Source organism: Danio rerio, chromosome 2 (genome assembly GCF_052040795.2).
Source record: "Danio rerio strain M-AB ecotype USA chromosome 2, GRCz13ab, whole genome shotgun sequence".
Taxonomy (NCBI): Eukaryota; Metazoa; Chordata; class Actinopteri; order Cypriniformes; family Danionidae; genus Danio; species Danio rerio.
In genome coordinates, this window is record NC_141022.1 from 10587362 (window position 1) to 10605610 (window position 18249).

General features: G+C 39.4%; 2 protein-coding genes across 10 annotated transcripts in view; both read left to right on the forward strand.

Annotated features, from left to right (window-relative positions):
- The window catches only part of acbd5b (acyl-CoA binding domain containing 5b), a 29956-nt gene extending 28032 nt beyond the window's left edge, over positions 1–1924 (forward strand). For 4 of the 8 annotated variants that reach the window (XM_087238415.1, XM_087238416.1, XM_087238419.1 and 1 more), the window contains exons 11-13: positions 1366–1413; positions 1510–1622; positions 1766–1924. In XM_087238415.1, coding sequence (XP_087094541.1) covers positions 1366–1413; positions 1510–1622; positions 1766–1793 — 189 coding nt within the window. In that variant the 3' untranslated portion in view covers positions 1794–1924. 8 annotated transcript variants of the gene reach the window in all.
- Positions 1925–6537: 4613 nt separating this feature from the next.
- Positions 6538–18249, forward strand: part of tsen15 (TSEN15 tRNA splicing endonuclease subunit) — a 28916-nt gene continuing 17204 nt past the window's right edge. Inside the window, 4 exon segments of one of the 2 annotated variants that reach the window (NM_001100090.1) lie at positions 6538–6763; positions 6855–6936; positions 8314–8449; positions 11780–12239. In NM_001100090.1, the coding sequence (NP_001093560.1) occupies positions 6707–6763; positions 6855–6936; positions 8314–8449; positions 11780–11948 (444 nt within the window). In that variant the 5' untranslated portion in view covers positions 6538–6706 and the 3' untranslated portion in view covers positions 11949–12239. 2 annotated transcript variants of the gene reach the window in all.

Sequence of the window (18249 nt, forward strand, 5' to 3'; positions counted from 1 at the left end):
CAGACCGTGATAAAATCAATAAGAAATTGTATCTGTGGACTGTACGCTACAGAGCGACGGATTTGGGAAACGGCAAATCAAACTGTGTCTACCGACGGAACTTGCCACCTTAGTTGGCTAACAATAGTTTTTGGAAACGCACCCCTGGTCTATTTAACAGTGTATTTTAGTTCCTCAAAATAACAACGTGCCAGCAATGCGCCTTAACACGCCTCCTTTTTAGACCAGAATGTCTATGGGCGCACATATGAGCGCAAATGCATTTGCTATTTAAACGGGATGGCGCAAATCATCAAAATGACTCTTGCTAACAAGAAAATATAATTTATTTACAAAAAACAAGGAGCAAAATAACATTGGCAGGGGTTAAGCTACAATAATAAATTACAATAAACCAAACTAACTAAAATAGAGAAAACTTCCCCCAAAAAATTAAGAAAATAAAATACATTAAACTTACCTCAATACTAACAACAAAGGAGAAAACGAAAATAATAAACAGAAGGCACCAAACCTCCACATCATGCTCCAAGCCAGACAGGGAGACAGAAAACTGTGTTTCTCCGGTTTAAACTTCACATCGGCATCTGACAAAATCCCAACAAGAGACATCAGCTCAGCAACAATCACTCATTCCTCATCGTTCAAAATAGCAACATCTCCACAAAGAATAACGAGCGGGGAATCGAGAGAGAGCAGGAAGCCGATGAATCCATGTTCTTTGGTGTTTTAAATACAGCCGCCGCCAATCACGATCCGCCGTAATCCGCTGCACCTGCGAATAATTGAGAATGAGAGAGTGAGAGAGAGAAAAAACACACCACACCCACTACAAGTAATCGTAACAATATTTAAAGAGTTTAGATTCAAAAACCTCTACGTGCCATCTGAATTTTCTTCTAAAATGAGCATTTTTTCCAAGGCTCTTATATTTATGTTCACTAATTTCACATTAAAGGCAATGAAAATAACATATTAATTGAAATAAAACTGAAATTACTTAACTTATACATAGTAGCCTAAGACAATGCTGTTGTTAGGAGAAAGATTCAGATGTCACTTAGAGGTTAATGCATCTGAACTTTTCATTTATTATGTATATTTAAATACACACATGCATGCAAATATTTGAGAACATTTGTATTAATATTTAGATATATAACATATGTGTATGATACAAATTATATATAAACTTAAATATCTACGTAACAAAATTGTAAAGTTTTGCGTCTGTATATGTGTATGTATCACATATCCATAATAAATAATAATAATACACCCAAATATTATGTCAAAACAAATCATGATTAATCTTAAACAGTTGTGTGGATGAATTGTGTGATTTAAATGCTTGTTTTGTTTCAGGCTGAAATCTCTCCTTCCAAAACCTGGCACTCCGACAAACCAAAAAAGGTCTGGTGATGAAGTACATGAATTTCCATGGTCTAAAAAAATAGCTTTATATAAACAGAATCAAATAATGGTTTCTTTATTTATCCTGTTGTTTAGAGGCTGTCATGGTGGCCTTTAAACTCATCCCCCTTCACTGCAGTGCTAACAGTTCTCTGGCCATTTGCTGTTCATTGGCTGGTGCAGTTTTACTTACAGAGGAGGAGGAGGAGGTAAGTGTTGCTTTGTGTAGTGTAAACTATAATTTAGATGTCAATGAAAGTACTCATATTTATATTTTTAATCTGAATCATTTTCTGTGTTCAAAGAGAACAGATAATGTTGAATGACATGACATGTTTGCATCTCTCTGCAGGGTTCTTCTGGGCTCTGGAAATCCTTGAAAATGCTTGAATTGTAATCTAGTTTATTCAAAGTTTAAAAAGTGCTTATATTTTAGATAAAAATGTAATTGTGTTGCTTTCATGATACGTTGTTACTACATAGGTAATAATAATTAACTATTTAAAGGAGACCTATTATACCCCTTTTTATTCATTCATTCATTCATTTTCAGCTTAGTCCCTTTATTAATCTGGGGTTGCCACGGCGGAATGAACCACCAACTTCTTCAGCATATGTTTTACGTAGCAGATGCCCTTCCAGCTGCAACCCATCTCTGGGAAACATCCATACACACTCGTTCACACTCATACACAACGGACAATTTAGCCTACCCAATTCACCTGTACCGCATGTCTTTGGACTGTGGGGGAAACCGGAGCATTGGAGGAAACCCACGCAAACATGGGGAGAACATGCAAACTCCACACAAAAACAGCAACTGACCCAGCCGAGGCTCAAACTCGCGACTTTCTTGCTGTGTGGCAAAAGCACTACCTACTGCGCCACTGCGTCGCCCTACGCCTTTTTAAAAGATGTAAAAAGTCTCTGATGTCCCCAGAGTGTGTATGTGAAGTTTGAGCTCAGAATTTCCCACAAATAGTGTGTTTATAACTCTTTGAATCTGCACCTTTTACACTTTGATCAGGGCTTAATTTGTGCCAGAACATGTCGGATCCGGCACCTCATTTTACAGGTCCCCCTCCTCTCCTGTCTGCTGTTCACTTTCACTTTCTTCCGCGACTCCCCAACCCTCTTTACTTTCGTATGTCACAACCAACCCCCCTCCCGGATCTTTACTTACGTCAGTGACACCCCTCCACCATCCAACGCCCCGCTATTCCCCCCAAACCACCCCGCCCCCTCAACTTTTGTGCGCGACACCGCTACATCCTCAAGTAACATGCTGAACTCGTTACCCTGATCTGTTCCTGTACCTCGCAATTCACAAATTAAGCACTGGCTTTGATCCAACTTGTGCCGTCTTGTTAACTGCTGCTTTAAATTCAAATTAGATTGTGCTCACAGCGCTCTTTTGAAAAGATGGCGGGTCTACAAATGCCTGTGTGTCAGCATAGTGGCAGAAATTTACAACCAGGACTAAAGTTATCTCTGAAAATCTGAGAATGTTAAAAGACATGCTAAATCTCCACATTTATAATCCTCTTAGTTGACATTTGGCAGGTGCAAAAACTTGAATGGCGGACGACCGCTTCTCACTCAGGATTGATTACTGTGCGTTCAAACTGAAAGCGGCGAGATCGTCAAAGTAGCCGGAAGACATTCATATTCAATGGGAGCCAGCAGCAATAATAAACCTGTGTGGGCATCGAGGAATCAAGTTAACTTTATGGTAATGAGCTATGAAGCGGTTCGGTGGCAACCAGTTGAAATGTAGACATCCACCGCTTGAGAGGAGTCCAGAGAACACAGTACTGTGAACGTTGGTTCTGACCACAGTTACCTAAGGGTTTGATGCAACCCTGGCTCTTTCTACATTTTTTGTTTTCGCGAATCCACGAGAGGCGGCTGTGTGCGCTTTTTCGTATCTCAAATGTCTCTCGCGAGTACAGTTCGCCCCCGCGCTGTTCTCGCGTAAACCCACCAGAGGCCGCTGTCGAACGACCGTCTATCTGACTGGCTGAATGATTGACTTGGCGACCGGCCAATCGGCTGACTCTCCCTCCTCCTTCCCTAAACGCAACCCATTTTACCGATTGACCAGAAAAAGAAAAGCCCTCGTCTAATTTTTACCACGTCTTCGGATCTTACCACAATCTCACCCTGTTATGAACTTGCTTACTTCAATTTTTGGATTCTGTTTTCATCTTACCTGATTTCTGTAACTGATCTACCCCAGACTTGAACCCTGTCTTCGCCGTCAGCTCCTCTCTGCGTCTCATGTCTGCCGACGTACACGACGAGCTAACTAGACAAACTAGTTGCAGCGGAAAAAGCCCTACACATGGAGGTAAGCGGTCAACGCGGAAAGTAATGGCGTCATACGGCCTGTAGCGTTCGCTTGAAAAATGAAATGCACCCATACGTACCTCCAGCTACATGATTTGCGGTCTCCAGAAACGTCCGCGGGACTACGTTTTCAGAATGAGCCTGGGTTGGCTTAATTATTGCGGTTGCCAAATATCCAATTATTTACAATGTTTTCCTACAGTGACATACATAAAAAAGTTACTGGCGAGTTACTGATGTGCATTAGCATTATATATGTATTTTTTGTTTAAAAAAAAAGAAAGAAAAAAAAGGAAAAAAAAGTGTGAATCTCATGCTTATTATAACGACAGTACAAAACAGTATTGCTGCTTCAGAATATCTCAGACATATGGACACGTACTGGATAAGTGGAGCAAAGCCACACCACACGCAACAACTTAATCTTCTACAGTTAAATGAATTTGATAAAAAGTGTGCAACTTTTTGCACGCTAAAAGGCATGTTTTATGCAGGATTGTAACTGATTTGCTGCAACGACCTCTTTAAATACGAGATCAATGTTGCGAATTTTGACACTCTCGCCGGTGGAGCAGGGAAGGCAGACAACGTTGTCATCAGGGCATCCAGAGCGAACTTACATTTACATTCACATTTAGTCATTTAGCAGACGCTTTTATCCAAAGCGACTTACAAATGAGTACGCAGAAGCAATTTACACAACTATAAGAGCAACAATGAATAAGTGCTGTAGGCAAGTTTTTTGAGTACAGTTAGCGGTGGAGCCAGGGAGGCAATTGCAGATTAGGAAGGAAAATGGAGATTAGGAAGGAAGCTTTGACGCTCGCACCGTCTTCAATGTGGACGCACAAATACTAGTTTACTATTGAGCAAGATATCGTCACTAACAGATGGGGTTTTTACCCCTCTGATGACGTAAAAAAGGGAGAATGTCCAGAATGTGTTTTTGCAAGTGTGATTATAAAAAATATATATTATTTTTTTCCATTAGAGGCTGATTGTATTCACACACTGCTGCCACACATAATAGGTCCCCTTTAAATGAAATAAAACACAGTGATTTTGCTTTCGCATAAAATAAAACCGCCTAAATCTAGCTTAAAGGTGTAAAATCAAATAAATCAGTGTCTGGCATGGGGAAAACATGCCATAAAAATGTTTCCTTAGAATACTTCACTACAAAATACATGAACAAATCGCATCTTATTTGGTGTAGTGTGTATATGTATGAAAATATTTAATTTGCCACACTTGCATGCAAGCATTTGGAAAGTGCTTAAAAAGTGCTTAAATTTGATTTTAAAAAAGTATATGGACCCTGTTTCTTGTTATTTTAGATGGCTTTTTAGAACTTTCAAAGAGACTTTCTTCTTTCTGGAGTAATCCGGTTTATACAAAAGAATAAGAATACAGAATAGGAAAACACTATGCTTTAAAGGTTTGGAGAGAAAATACTTTTTTATTCAGTGAGGATGCATTAAGAAAATTATTTCTGAAGGAATGTTTGACATTGAAGATTGCAGTAATTATGCTGAAAATTTAGCGTTGAATTACAGGAATAAATTAAAATTGAAAACATGTTCAAATTTAAACAATTATATTAGATTGTAAGAATATTTGACTGCTTATGTGCTTTTAAACTCTAGTGTTTATTATTATAACACATATTCTGTTGGGGTTTTGTTTATGTGACTTGTTTCAATGCAGGTAGTTTGTAGCCTTTTAAAGATCTTTTTCTACAACATTGTGTAAACCTGCCGGTCCTACACCACCCAACCCGCTCCGAGCTGGTATCGATCTGGCGACCTTCCGCATGGGAGTCGGTTGCACTAACAAGGAGGCTAAACACCATGGCCTTTAGTGTGGGTTGCTAGAGCACCTTTAGAGGTCAGAGGAGTGAGGTTTACCTGCACAGCACACACTAGCTGGCCTCCGTTACAATTGCACACATTTTTACATTTGTTTCTAAGGGATTTACATACCAGAGGAAGAATAAATCTTATTTTGCTTCATGACTACGCACTGTCCTATTGTAATAAAGACTGAACCCCGAAAATAAATCTTTAAAAAATGGCTTTAACAAAATAAATAGATAGCTACATAAAAAGAAGTTAATGTGTAGGTGTATTAATCTGTTACAGCTTTTCCAAATAGGACTATTTCTGATATGTCTTCTAAAGTATATACTGCATATGTTGAGCGCTATATAAAAGAAGATATTAGTATATTTTTATAAGCCACAGTCATACAATATGTATAAATGCGTTACTGTTTTGTAGTGTAATTATTTTGAAAAATCAATAAAGAATTGGAATTAACAGTTGTATTTTTGACTGATAATAGACTGGCATACAACTTCTATAACAAACTGTAAAAATAAAAAATAAGATTTGTCCTGAATTCGTCTGTATCAATGCGGGCCTATTGAGATAGTGTACTGTTTCTACACGGATTCAAATAAAGACGGGACAATAACAATCTGGTTGTGTTCAACGACCGATCTATATTAGAACATTATTAAAGCCTTATACGCACCAATTAATCAAGATATACACTAGGTAATGAACTATTATTTTTTAGAAAGAAGCTTGAATCGTACAAAGCAATTATTTTTCGCAAATAATTATATGGTTTTTGAAGTCAAGCTACGTTCGCACAGTGGGCGTCGCTGATTTGAAGTCCATTCGACACTTGTTGTAGTATGTAAATATTGGCCAATCGCCGTCTCTGTTGTTGCCTCATGACTATTAAATTAAGTACGTGATTGGTTTTGTAGAAAAGCGACTTACTAAATATTCATAACAACAGCCTTCGGGGTAGTAGGATTCGCAATTCACACACGTTCTAGTGTACGCGCACATGGTAAATCAGCAAACACGATTTTTGCCACACGCATTGATTCATTATGGGCTTTTAAAAAACGGAAGGAGAGTTGATAATTGTGATGGACGAAGCAAATCCAGCAAATCCTCCTCCGAACTGGATTCAGCAGCACACTGTCGTAAGAGAGTCACATTCTTCTTCATGTAAAGATAAATGAATGTAAATGTGTACTGCATATGTGTACAATTGTTGTTTAATTTGTTCTTCAGTACCAAGAGCTGATGCGTTTAGAAGTCGGAGACAGTGTTCAAGTACATGCTGCCTTCCTGGTGTACATGGATCTGACGGAAGGTGATGTCAACAGTCTAAAAGTACCGTAGAATATCAAGTTGAACATCCCCCCCAAAAGAATATGCCACAGTTTTTGATGCAATCCCTGACTTTGTTATATTTTTAGTCCAATCTGGCCCCAAAGGTTCTCTAGATTCTTTTATTATTGGCTTTTTATACTTTTTGATGACCAAACTCTTCTCAGTTTTATGTCAAACAAAGATATTCGCTTGGTTATTAATAATTCTCGGATATCTTTACCTGCTTGCATAGACATAGATTGGGATCAGTTTTGTCTTCTTAGGAAAAAAAAAAATATTTGTATCTAATAAAGCTGTTGTAGTCTCAATCAAAATCAATCATAATACATAACCCAATAAATACTAAACTAGCTCAATTTAAAAACAATATTATTCCCTAAATGTTCATTTTGTACTCAATATGATGAAACACTAAATAATTTATTTTGGGAGTGCACTTATTGTAAAGTTTTTGGGTCGACTTCCAATTTCATAAAAAAAATTTTTTTCCAAACTTTTGTATTTCCCCAAAAATTGTATTCTTTGGTTACTCTATGAATGTAGATCCTTCTCATTGTACATTTATTATTAATTTATTATAAATTTTACATCCATAAATGTACATCTTCGAAGAAACACCCTTACTTTTTATTTTCAGAAAGGACTTTGATTTATATGTGAACTCTTTAAAAGACTAACAATTATATTGCATGAAAACTTTTCTTGGTGTAAATCATTTAAACTTGTTTAATCTGCTGGATTTTTATTTATGTAACCCCTGTGTGTTTTTGTTCATATTGTATCTTTGTAATGTTCCTTCTTGCATAAAATAAAATCAAGTTGAAACTATAAAAAGAGACTAAATGACCCTTAAAGGGACAGTTCACCCCAAAATGTTATTTACCCATTTACTCACCTTTAAGAGATTCCGGACAACATCTGCTGAATACAACAGAACCCACCCATCAAACGACCTGTTTTCAATATTGAAATATGATTGAAATCAGATGTATTGTTTTTTTGTTTTTTGTACATTGAAACAATGTTGATACATTGTTTGATGTAGAACGGTTGAAAACCAACCTGCATACGACCAAGCTGCAATGTTGAAATACGGTTGAAAGTACGTCAGTTGTTGTTTCAGTGTTAAATGATAAACCTTACAGTGTTTCTGTATTATAAAAAATATTAGCCATTGACTTCCATGTTTTTTTCCTACTATGGAAGTCAATGGCTATCGGTTTTCGACATTCTTCAAAACACCTTCTTTTTGGGTTCATCAGCAGAAGGAATCCCATAAAGGGTTTGGAACCACTTGAGAGCGAGTAAATTAATATTTAATTTTCGGATGAACTATCCCTTTAATCTTTGTTTACAGTGCGTAAATGGAAAGATGTGGTCGGGGTTTCCTGTCCGGAGTTACAGGCGGTTCTTCTGGAGGGTCGAGAGAAGGAAGGAGAATCGGTCCAGATGATTTACCCTCTGCCTTCACACAGATCCATCAAGCACAGAGAGTAAGGGTGCTTCCACACTTGTGTTCGATTCAGTTGTTCTGAAACAGAGATTACAAATGTTACATTGTTGCTCTTTGCTCTTGGAGCGGTTCGCTTTCACACTGCAAAGTTTCCAATCGGACCAAAAGAGCTTAAACAAGTCACGTGCGAGTAAGCTCTCCTTACATTGGTCAGAGTGTCAGGATTTATTTTGCAGCGTCCCGCTCAGCTGTCAGGAGAGGTGGTGGTTTGGTGGTGATTGACAGGGTGCGCACGCGTGACGTGTCTGAGGAGAGACGCGGTGGGGAGGGGTGAGAAGGGTGTGCGACGATGCCTATTTGAGGACTGGGAGGGAGACGCGAGATTACCAGGAGATCATAACTCGTTTGCGGGCATCCGGAGACTCGCGAAACTTCCCGCCATACTCATAATTCTCTCTTCATATAGCCGTAAGCCTATTACATATCCATAAAACACTGTGATATAACCAAGCTCGGATCGGATAGCTTTCTCACTGCAATCAAACCGCTCCAGGGTTCGTTTCAATCGAGCCGAGATCACCTCATTCAAGCGATCTCGGAGCGATTAGTTTGGCGCAGAACAGAGCGCGATTGAAACTGTTCACATATGCCAAACGAACCGCGCTAACTGGGCAAACGAGACACATTCCAAAACAAAAGTGTAGGTGTGAAAGCACCCTAAGACACGCTGTCAGCATTTACTGTAAAGTCACTGCAAGTAGTAATAAGTGCTTTCAAAACACTGCACCTTGAGACTTTAGGTTTAAACTTAAAATAATGTTCATTCATTCATTTTTTGTTCGCTGGCTCAGTGCCTTATTTACCAGGGATCGCCACAGCAGAATGAGCCACCAACTATTCCAGCATATGTTTTATGCAGAGGATGTCTTTCCAGCCGCAACTCATTACTGGGAAACTAAAATAATGTTAATGTGGGTTTTTATATTCTATTACTTTAATCTTAATACGTTAATTTTGCAAAATTTTTTTGCAACACCTTTTACAATATTCAACATGATAGTCAGTTTTAAAGGAATAGTTTACCCAGAAATGATAATTACCGCATAATTTACTCACTCTCATACCATCTCAAAAAATGTAACTACTCGTCGCAATGACGCGTAGCTGTAGCTCTGTGATTGGTCGGCTTGGTAGCGCTGATGAGTGTGAACGGGACCGAGAGCTCCAGATGAAAAGTTTTGTTTTGTGTTTACCTTATAATTAAAGTGCACTTCAGCCGGTTCCTCCCTCAAAATGAGTGAGTTTGAACCACTTGTACATTTAAGGAAGCGTTCAGGAAAAAACAAAACACCAGCGTAGAAACTCGACACAGAGGAACATAAACCCCTCACTGGCAACTAGCTTTTCGGAAGTGTTAATGCAGAGCAACAGAAACAGCGCACAGAAGTATGAATGCACAGTTAAGCCTGGTTTATACTTCTGCGTCAAGTGACCGGCGTAACTCACGGCGCAGGCAACGCGCGCAGCTGTGCATTTATACTTCTGCGCGCTGTCTCTGTTGGTCTGAATTAACACTTCCGAAACTCTAGATGGCAGTGAGGTTTAAATGTTTCTCTGTGTCGAGTTTCTTCGCTTGTTTTGCTTTTCCTGAACGCTTCCGGGATGTACAAGTGGCTCAAACTCGCTCATTTTGAGGCAGGAACCGGCAGATGTGCAACAACTTTAACCATGAGGTAAACACAGAACAAAACTTTCCATCCGGAGCTCCTTCACGGGACTCCACACTTGTAAACAATCGCTCGCGCCATTCGCGTGGCTCTCGGTCCCGCCCAGACTCGTCAGCGCTACCAAGCCGACCAATCACAGAGCTTGCGCTACGCGTTGTTGCGACGTGTAGTTACATTTTTTGAGAGGTGCACGTCAGTGACGCCGATGGCCACGGCGAAGGGCTATGCGTCAGCGCCGTAGCATACGCCGGCATTTTACGGAGAAGTATAAATCAGCCTTAACGCGCATTGCATGCTCCGTGGGTCACGCCGATCACTTGACGCAGAAGTATAAACCAGGCTTTAGTCGGAGTGGTTTTCAATTGTATTCTGCATGCTGTATAATGGTATTGGATGGTGGCTTTTATTTTGAAGCTTTCAAAAATCAAACTATCCCATATGGTGCCAAAGTGTTAATGCTTGTATTATGAAACAGATCAATGTGTATTTATAACAACAACAAAAAATCCAAATCAACGAAATTTCACTCACTGGCAGCCAAACGCATGTTATGCGCAACTGACGTTACGTACAGTTGAATTATTCAGAATTATTAGCCCTCCTGAATTATTAAATTAATTTCTTTTAACGGAGAGATTTTTTTCAACACATTTCTAAACAATAGTTTAGAATATATATATATATATATATATATATATATATATATATATATATATATATATATATATATATATATATATATATATATATATATATATATATAATAACTGATTTATCTTTGCCATTAGGACAGTACATAATATTTGACTAGATGTCATATTACAGCATAGATTGTAAAATATATGGCCGTAGTATCCATTAAGTCACCCATAGGTTTCTTAAGAGCGCAAATGAAGCAACAAGTAGGCGTGGCCAACCGTCTTCATTTTGTTTGTGTGTGTTCACACCAACCGGGGCTGACCAAATAAGAGCAAAGAGGAGGAGCGTCAGAGGAGCTACAAACGCCTGCTAGCATTTTGCTTAGACAGGCTTTTCTTTGGGAGAAACGCTTAATACATCATTACCTGCGACTCGTTTGTGTTCTGACTGCATGTGCTTGCCTGTTGAGGATTTATCAAGTTTAAAAACACTGTTGTAATACATTGAGCCACTAAACATTGTTATTATAACGTTTTTCTACTGGACGAAAACACAAATAACTTTCAAATACTTCAAATATAGTCTGTGTTAGTAAATGCTAGGCTATTGATTAAATCGAGAGCTGTCGCTCAAGTGGCCACACCCTTAATTATGCAGACTTAATAAAAACGAAACGGATGAGTTATAAAATATTCACCCCCTCACAGTTTTCTTGAAGGGTAATATTAGCTATATGAACCAAAATAGTTCTTTGTACCAGGCTGTAAACTTGTTTTTATCAGCTGTGAAATTGGCCAATTTACTGTTGCAGACAGTAATCATCTGGATTTCCTGGAGCCAGCTCCTAAAGGCGAGTCGATGAACTGCAGTTTTAGTTACTTCCGTATTGGCTTCACGGCTTCCTTGCTCTATTAAACATCATTTTGGAAATAATTGAAAAAGAAAATAATTTACAGGAGGGCTAATCATTTTCTGTTACTGCTAAACATGATTGTTTCTTACAGGTTGCGCAGTATATTAGACAGAGGTTCCCCTATGCTCTTGTGTGCGGTGGCTTCTGACTCCACTCTGGTGTACCAGAGATTATGTGACGGCTTTCTAACTCCTGACCCTCCCGTGGACATCCAAGACCAAGGTCGCCGACAGCATCGCAAACGGAGGTTACAGACGTGATGGATTGTGATTTGAAGTGAGAATCTGGTCGGATTTATGATTGATGTTGCCGTTAAACTGGCATATGTAAAAACATATTTGAATAATTTTACGTTTTAAGCCAGTGGGGTTTAAATGAAAGAAATGAAAACATTTCTGCATTTGTCTATGTGTGTGTTTACATATACATAACAATTATACACAGTACACATATGTAATCGCAAAAATGTAAATAGTTTATGTAATACATTACAGAAACATAAGAAAAGCTTGAAAACGGTACCTCATGAAAACAACATCACTTAGCTGCTTTTCTTTACCTCAGTATTTGAAACAGCTTATGTTTTGAATGTGATACACAATTTCCACTGACACAGGAAGACAGGGCAGGTCATATTCAGCAGCTTCTTCCACTTTAAAAAAAAACAAAATCTCCAATAGGTGTTTGTTTACATCACAGCAGAGCATTGTCAAGCCGCATTTGGTAACTTGTCATAGATATATACATTAGATGTCGCCTAACCTGTTGTTGTCTATTGGAAGGAATGCGTCAGTAGAGCCGCCATTTTGGTACAGGGTATCGCTCCTTTGAAATGAATGCGGGACCAAGCTGCAGTGGAGGACTGTGGCCATCCAAAGCCAGAGATATACACATATACACATATATCTATGATCGGGAGTTTTCCTGGAGGTCAGTATGCAGTTATTTTTTTTAAATTACGAAAATTATAATTTTACATCACTTTTCTACATTGATGGATCAGTGATCGCACAACATTCCTGACAAAAAGCTTGTGTTTATGTGTATGGAAATGAACTATCCACCCTCCCTGTTAAATTTGATCTGATCCGTGTCCTGAAACACACCTCCTCTCCTGCTTTCACTTTTCATACTGACGGAGGGAGCGATTTATTTGTGAATGAATCGCTACAAATGACTCCTTCACTAGCCGACATTAATACAAGTTTCTGGCAGCGCAGCATCTCGTTGTCATTTTTTCTTTTGCATTGTTTGCTGATTTTTTTTTACGCAAGTAGCAAAAGCCGAGTATTTAGTGCGAGTTGGAGCTACTTTGCCTTATGGTGAATGCAGTAAGTGCCTGTATTATCATCAACAACGTTACCTGATTAGCACAAAAGTTCATAACATACAACAACGTAAAAAAAACGAACTCTTACCTATGAAATGTTCTGCCTTTGTGCTTTGTTTTCTTTGTTTGCTCATTATTTCACCCGTATACAGCGCTAAAGCCCCGCATCTGCATGTAATAACACTGTCTTGACTAGTGCGGTTGAATGACATTTGTCCTGGGAGCACTGTACCAATGTGGCGGCGCTATTGACGCATGCTCAGGGTCCCTATGCAATATCTAGTGTATATATCTATGGTAACTTGCAAGTCAAATAATTTTCTTTTTCTTCTTTATCTCTCTTTATAATACAGCTTACTGTGTAGAATTCCATTGTGTGTGATATGTTTTGTGTTCTGCACTGATTCCCATATGACCCTGCTGTCATTTACACTGAAACAAACTCTATGGTTTTGTCCCATTTCTCATACTAATACTACTCCCTAAAATGATGTACTTGTTTGTGAATGATAAGTATATACTTTTGAGTCCAATAGAAGAGTATGCAAGCTTTGAGACATACTACCTCATTACATCTTGATACATCATCCACATTTCCTTCATATTTAATTACCTACTTTATTGGAGACATAGCAGTAGGATAATCTGCCATTAGTGAGTCTTTCATGCAGAGAAATCTCCTCAACTCTTTGGATAATTATGCATTCAGACGGTAATGTCCAAACTCATATTGATGGAAGATTCATTGTTTTTGTAGATGAAATATAACATGGAAAACGTGATTTAAAATATTTCCCAGTTGGCTGGATATTAATTAATAGTAATTCAAACAACTTTACCGAAGCCTCTCTGCTTGACGGTTACTCTTGGGCGTTATAGTTTATTTCACTTGCGTTTGTTCAAATTAAATTCACGTGCATGGTTAGAGTACGGACAGTTCTCGAAAGTTTTTTTTTTTTACCGGAAATAGTAGAGCATACGGGAACCTTGGGCATACTTATTTCAACATATTATATAATTCTATTTTCCAGTACTTTTTAGGATGCAGCACATGTCCTGCTGCAAAGGTTTGCCTGACATCCCCAGGAAACCAGATTTCATTCATTCCGTGGAAAGCATAAAACCGCTGTTTGAATTATTTACCCGTTTCAAGAGATCACACTTAGATAATGCTTGATTATTTTAGCAGGTTTGGCATGCTGTCCCGGGAGAGAACCCTGAGCTCGGAGATAGATGAGTTTAAGGCTCCTGCCTGGTCAATAAGCATTAGGAGGGATACGAGATCAGGTAGTTCTTGATAACTTCCCAAGAGTAGAGCATTAACTGCGCGACTTTGTACGTAGTAGGTGCTTGTGACTTTAACTTTTGTTGCATGTTTTTTGAATGTGGGAGGAAACGTGGAGTATCTGGAGAAAACCGAAGCGAACAAGGGGAGAACATGCAAACTACACAGAGAGTGTCGACTGGCTCAGCTAGTGTTTGAACCAACGACCCCCTTGCTGTGGGGCAACAGTGCTAGCCACTGAGCCACCATGTCACCCGAACTTAAGGCTGATTTATACTTCTGCGTCAAACACCGGCGTATCCTACGGCGCTAACGCATAGCCCTTCACCGTGGCCGTCGGTGTCACTGACGTGCACCTCTCAAAAAATGTAAGTACACATCGCAACAACGCGTAGTTCAAGCTCTGTGATTGGTCGGCTTGGTAGCGCTGACGAGTGTGGGCGTGGCCGAGAGCCGCGCGAATAGCGCGAGCGATTGTTTACAAGTGTGCAGTCCCTTGAAGGAGCTCCGGATGGAAAGTTTTGTTTTGTGTTTACCTCATAGTTAAAGTTGTTGCACGTCCGCCGGTTCCTGCCTCAAAATGAGCGAGTTTGAGCCACTTGTACATCCCGGAAGCGTTCAGGAAAAGCAAAAAAGCAGCGAAGAAACTCAACACAGAGGAACATTTACACCTCACTGCCAACTAGCGTTTCGGAAGTGTTAATGCAGACCAACAGAGACAGCGCGCAGAAGTATAAATGCACAGCCACGCGCGTTGCATGCGTCGTGAGTTACGCCGGTCACTTGACGCAGAAGTATAAATCAGGCTTTAGAATTGAGGAGAAGGGATGGATTGGGGAGTGGGGGTCCAAACTGAAGATGAGGAAGGAAGTACAGGCTGGATATTTATATTAAATTTGAAATGATCCGATTGGCTAGTTAGTCACTAGTTATAGGGATCAACTGTAGTCAATCCTATCCCATGCTCCTCTCAAAATTAGTTCTTAAATTCACTTGTGCTATTCACCATATCAAAATAGTAATTATGTGAACAACACTATGCACCATGTTTCATTTAGAGAGGGGTCATGCCTATGCCCTAATCCAGAGGTGATCAATCTCGGTCCTGGAGATTTGGTGTCCTGCAGGGTTTAGCTCTAACTTGCCTCAACACACCTGCCTGGGTGTTTCAAGTATACCTAGTAAGACCTTGATTAGCTTGTTCAGGAGTGTTTGATTAAGGTTGGAGCTCAAATCTGCAGACAACGGTTCCCTCCAGGAACAAGTTTGATGACCCCTGCCCTAATCCCCTTGAAGGGTTATTCCATGAAGTGACAGCTTTGAAGGGATTAAGTTATTGGAAATGAAGATTGTGTCTGTACAGCTGAATGATTTCTGGTTAATAGTAATATTTTTGATATATTTCAATCAGGTTTTAGAGCTGGTGGTCATAGCACAGAGTCAACTCTATTGAGGGTTTCAAATAATGTCTTGTTGGCGGTTGATTCAGGTAGACCTGCTGTTTTTCTATTATTGGATCTCACTGCTGCTTTTGATACAGTCGATCATGACATTCTCATTGATCGACTTATGCCGAGTTCTCACAGCATGATTTTCAAACTAGTTGTGTCACGGATGTTTTCACATTGCATGACTATCTGGGCTAGTGTTTCGTCGCTGCTTTGTTTACACTGCAAGATGGATCGGCGACAGGGGCTTTCACATTGCATGACTTTACAATAGGAAGAATCACCGACTTCGTTCAAACTACATCTTACAACCAAAAACACGTAGTATCTTTTGTTATTAACTACATAACGAGAAAGAAGCCTTTAATTAGGGTAGAAAATTACATGATTGCTCACCTGGGTTTGAAGGAAATCAGCAATTTCTTCTCAACTTTCTTCTTTAACTTTCTGTGTGAAACATCAAACAGACAAGGGTGCTCCTGTCAAACCTCCGATAGTTTTTCCTCCATTTCTTGGGTCCAAATAAACCGAAAATGAGGGCTTTTAACTTCTTCCACTGGCCTGCAGGTACACACATGCAAGTGAATGCTGCTCTATCATTGACTGTAGGCGATCGCTGATGTTATTCTCAGTCAAAACTCATTACATTTGAATCGCTGACAGCTCCAGATATTTAGCATGCCAATTATCTCACGGGCATCGGCGATTCTCTCAGGTCACGTCCTTGGTAGTTCATACTGTGTGATTGTCACTCACAAGCACGAGCACTAATTTGCCTGTGATTTCAGGCATTTGTCTGCGATTTCTCAAAACCTGTTGGCAAGTCAAAATCGGGGCTAAAATGATGCAGTCTGAACTAAAGAACCTGCTGGTATCCAGGGTCTAGCCCTGGACTGGTTCACTTCATATCTTAAGGATAGACATATGTCATTCAGTTTGGGCAGCTCTTGTTCTTGTGTCATTCAAATAATATCTGGGGTTCCGCAGGGCTCGGATTGGTTTTCCATTTACTTTCGTTGGGAAAAATTTTCAAAAAGCATAGCATAAGTTACCATCTCTATGCTGATGGCTCTCAAATCTACTTTCCCATCAAGTCTGGGGATCAATCCTCCCTTCAGGCTTTGGTAAATTGTTTGGCTGATGTGAAGGGTTGGTTAGCGAATAACTTTCTTCAACTGAACGAGGACAAGTGTTAATGAATTGATTTTAGCCAAAAAGGTTCAGATTCTAATGGCAATCTGAATAATGGCAGGCTCCATTTCAGTTGCCTCAAAATAGCAACAAACTTGTAACTTAACAGCATGAAACAGGATGTGAAATTGACATCAGTGCTAGGCTGAATTTAGCAAAAAACACTTACATCATGCCTGGTGCCATGCTGCGCCAGGTTTATGATAGGGCTCTTAAGAGTTTAGAGGGCTTTAGAGATTCTAGACAGGTATTTGATTGGACAAAAACCATTCTGAGAAAACATTGATCTGAATGTTTCTCAACTTAGTTATTGTTTTTGATAACTTGACTTACATAATTACCTCCTTAATCCCAGAGCAGTTTATATCAAAGTTTATATTTAGTCGCACAATGTTGGTGTTTCTTAATATCTAATTTTTACGAGGTGGGTCGTTAGCCCAACGCTCGACCACTAACCTGGAGGATCAGGACATACACAACGGACAATTTAGCTTGCCCAGTTCACCTATAGAGCATGTCTTTGGACTTGAGAAATGGGAGCACCCGGAGGAAAACCACGCAAACACAGGGTTTCCTCAGGGGAACTCTCAGAATGACTGTCATACAAGAACATTGTTGGCATATTTGATAACCCAAAGTCCCAGATCTCATATTGGTGTTCACATCTAAATACATTTTGAAGTGACTTTATGCATATTGAAGCCATATAAAATGCATGTATGTTTCAAATAACATGCAACAAAAAAGTCCAAATATGGTTGAAATAACTTTTATCAGCATGACGCCCCATTCACACGGGGCTTCAACGTCAACGCTTGACTGAAGCCGTGTCTGAAATTGGGGCTGAAGTGATCGTCATGGAAGCGTCAGCCAATAAAATTCAGTCAGCAATATGCCACTGTCTAGCTGTTGTATTTGCATACAGCGATCTGATTGGCTGACGCTTCCATCGGCGCTTGAAAAGTTGAGCTAGTCCCAACTTCTGCAGCGAGCAACGTCTCTGAAGCGGCGCTGATGGATCCATAATGCAGTTCGGCAACGCCTGACGTCACTCAGTCAAAGTGAATGGAAAGCGTTGAAGCGGACACCCGTGTGAATGGGGCGTAATACTACATAAAAAAAAATTAAATTGACTATACCTATGGAAATATATTAAAGAAATGGGTGATATTACTGAATGTTTAAATGTTTAAAGTTTAAATGAACATCTTGCTTATAACTTGGTAAAACCTATTGGTTTAAAGGATAGCAACTAAGTATGAAAATATAAGACTTTTCATTTGTACATGTGCCTGAATAAGCGTGTT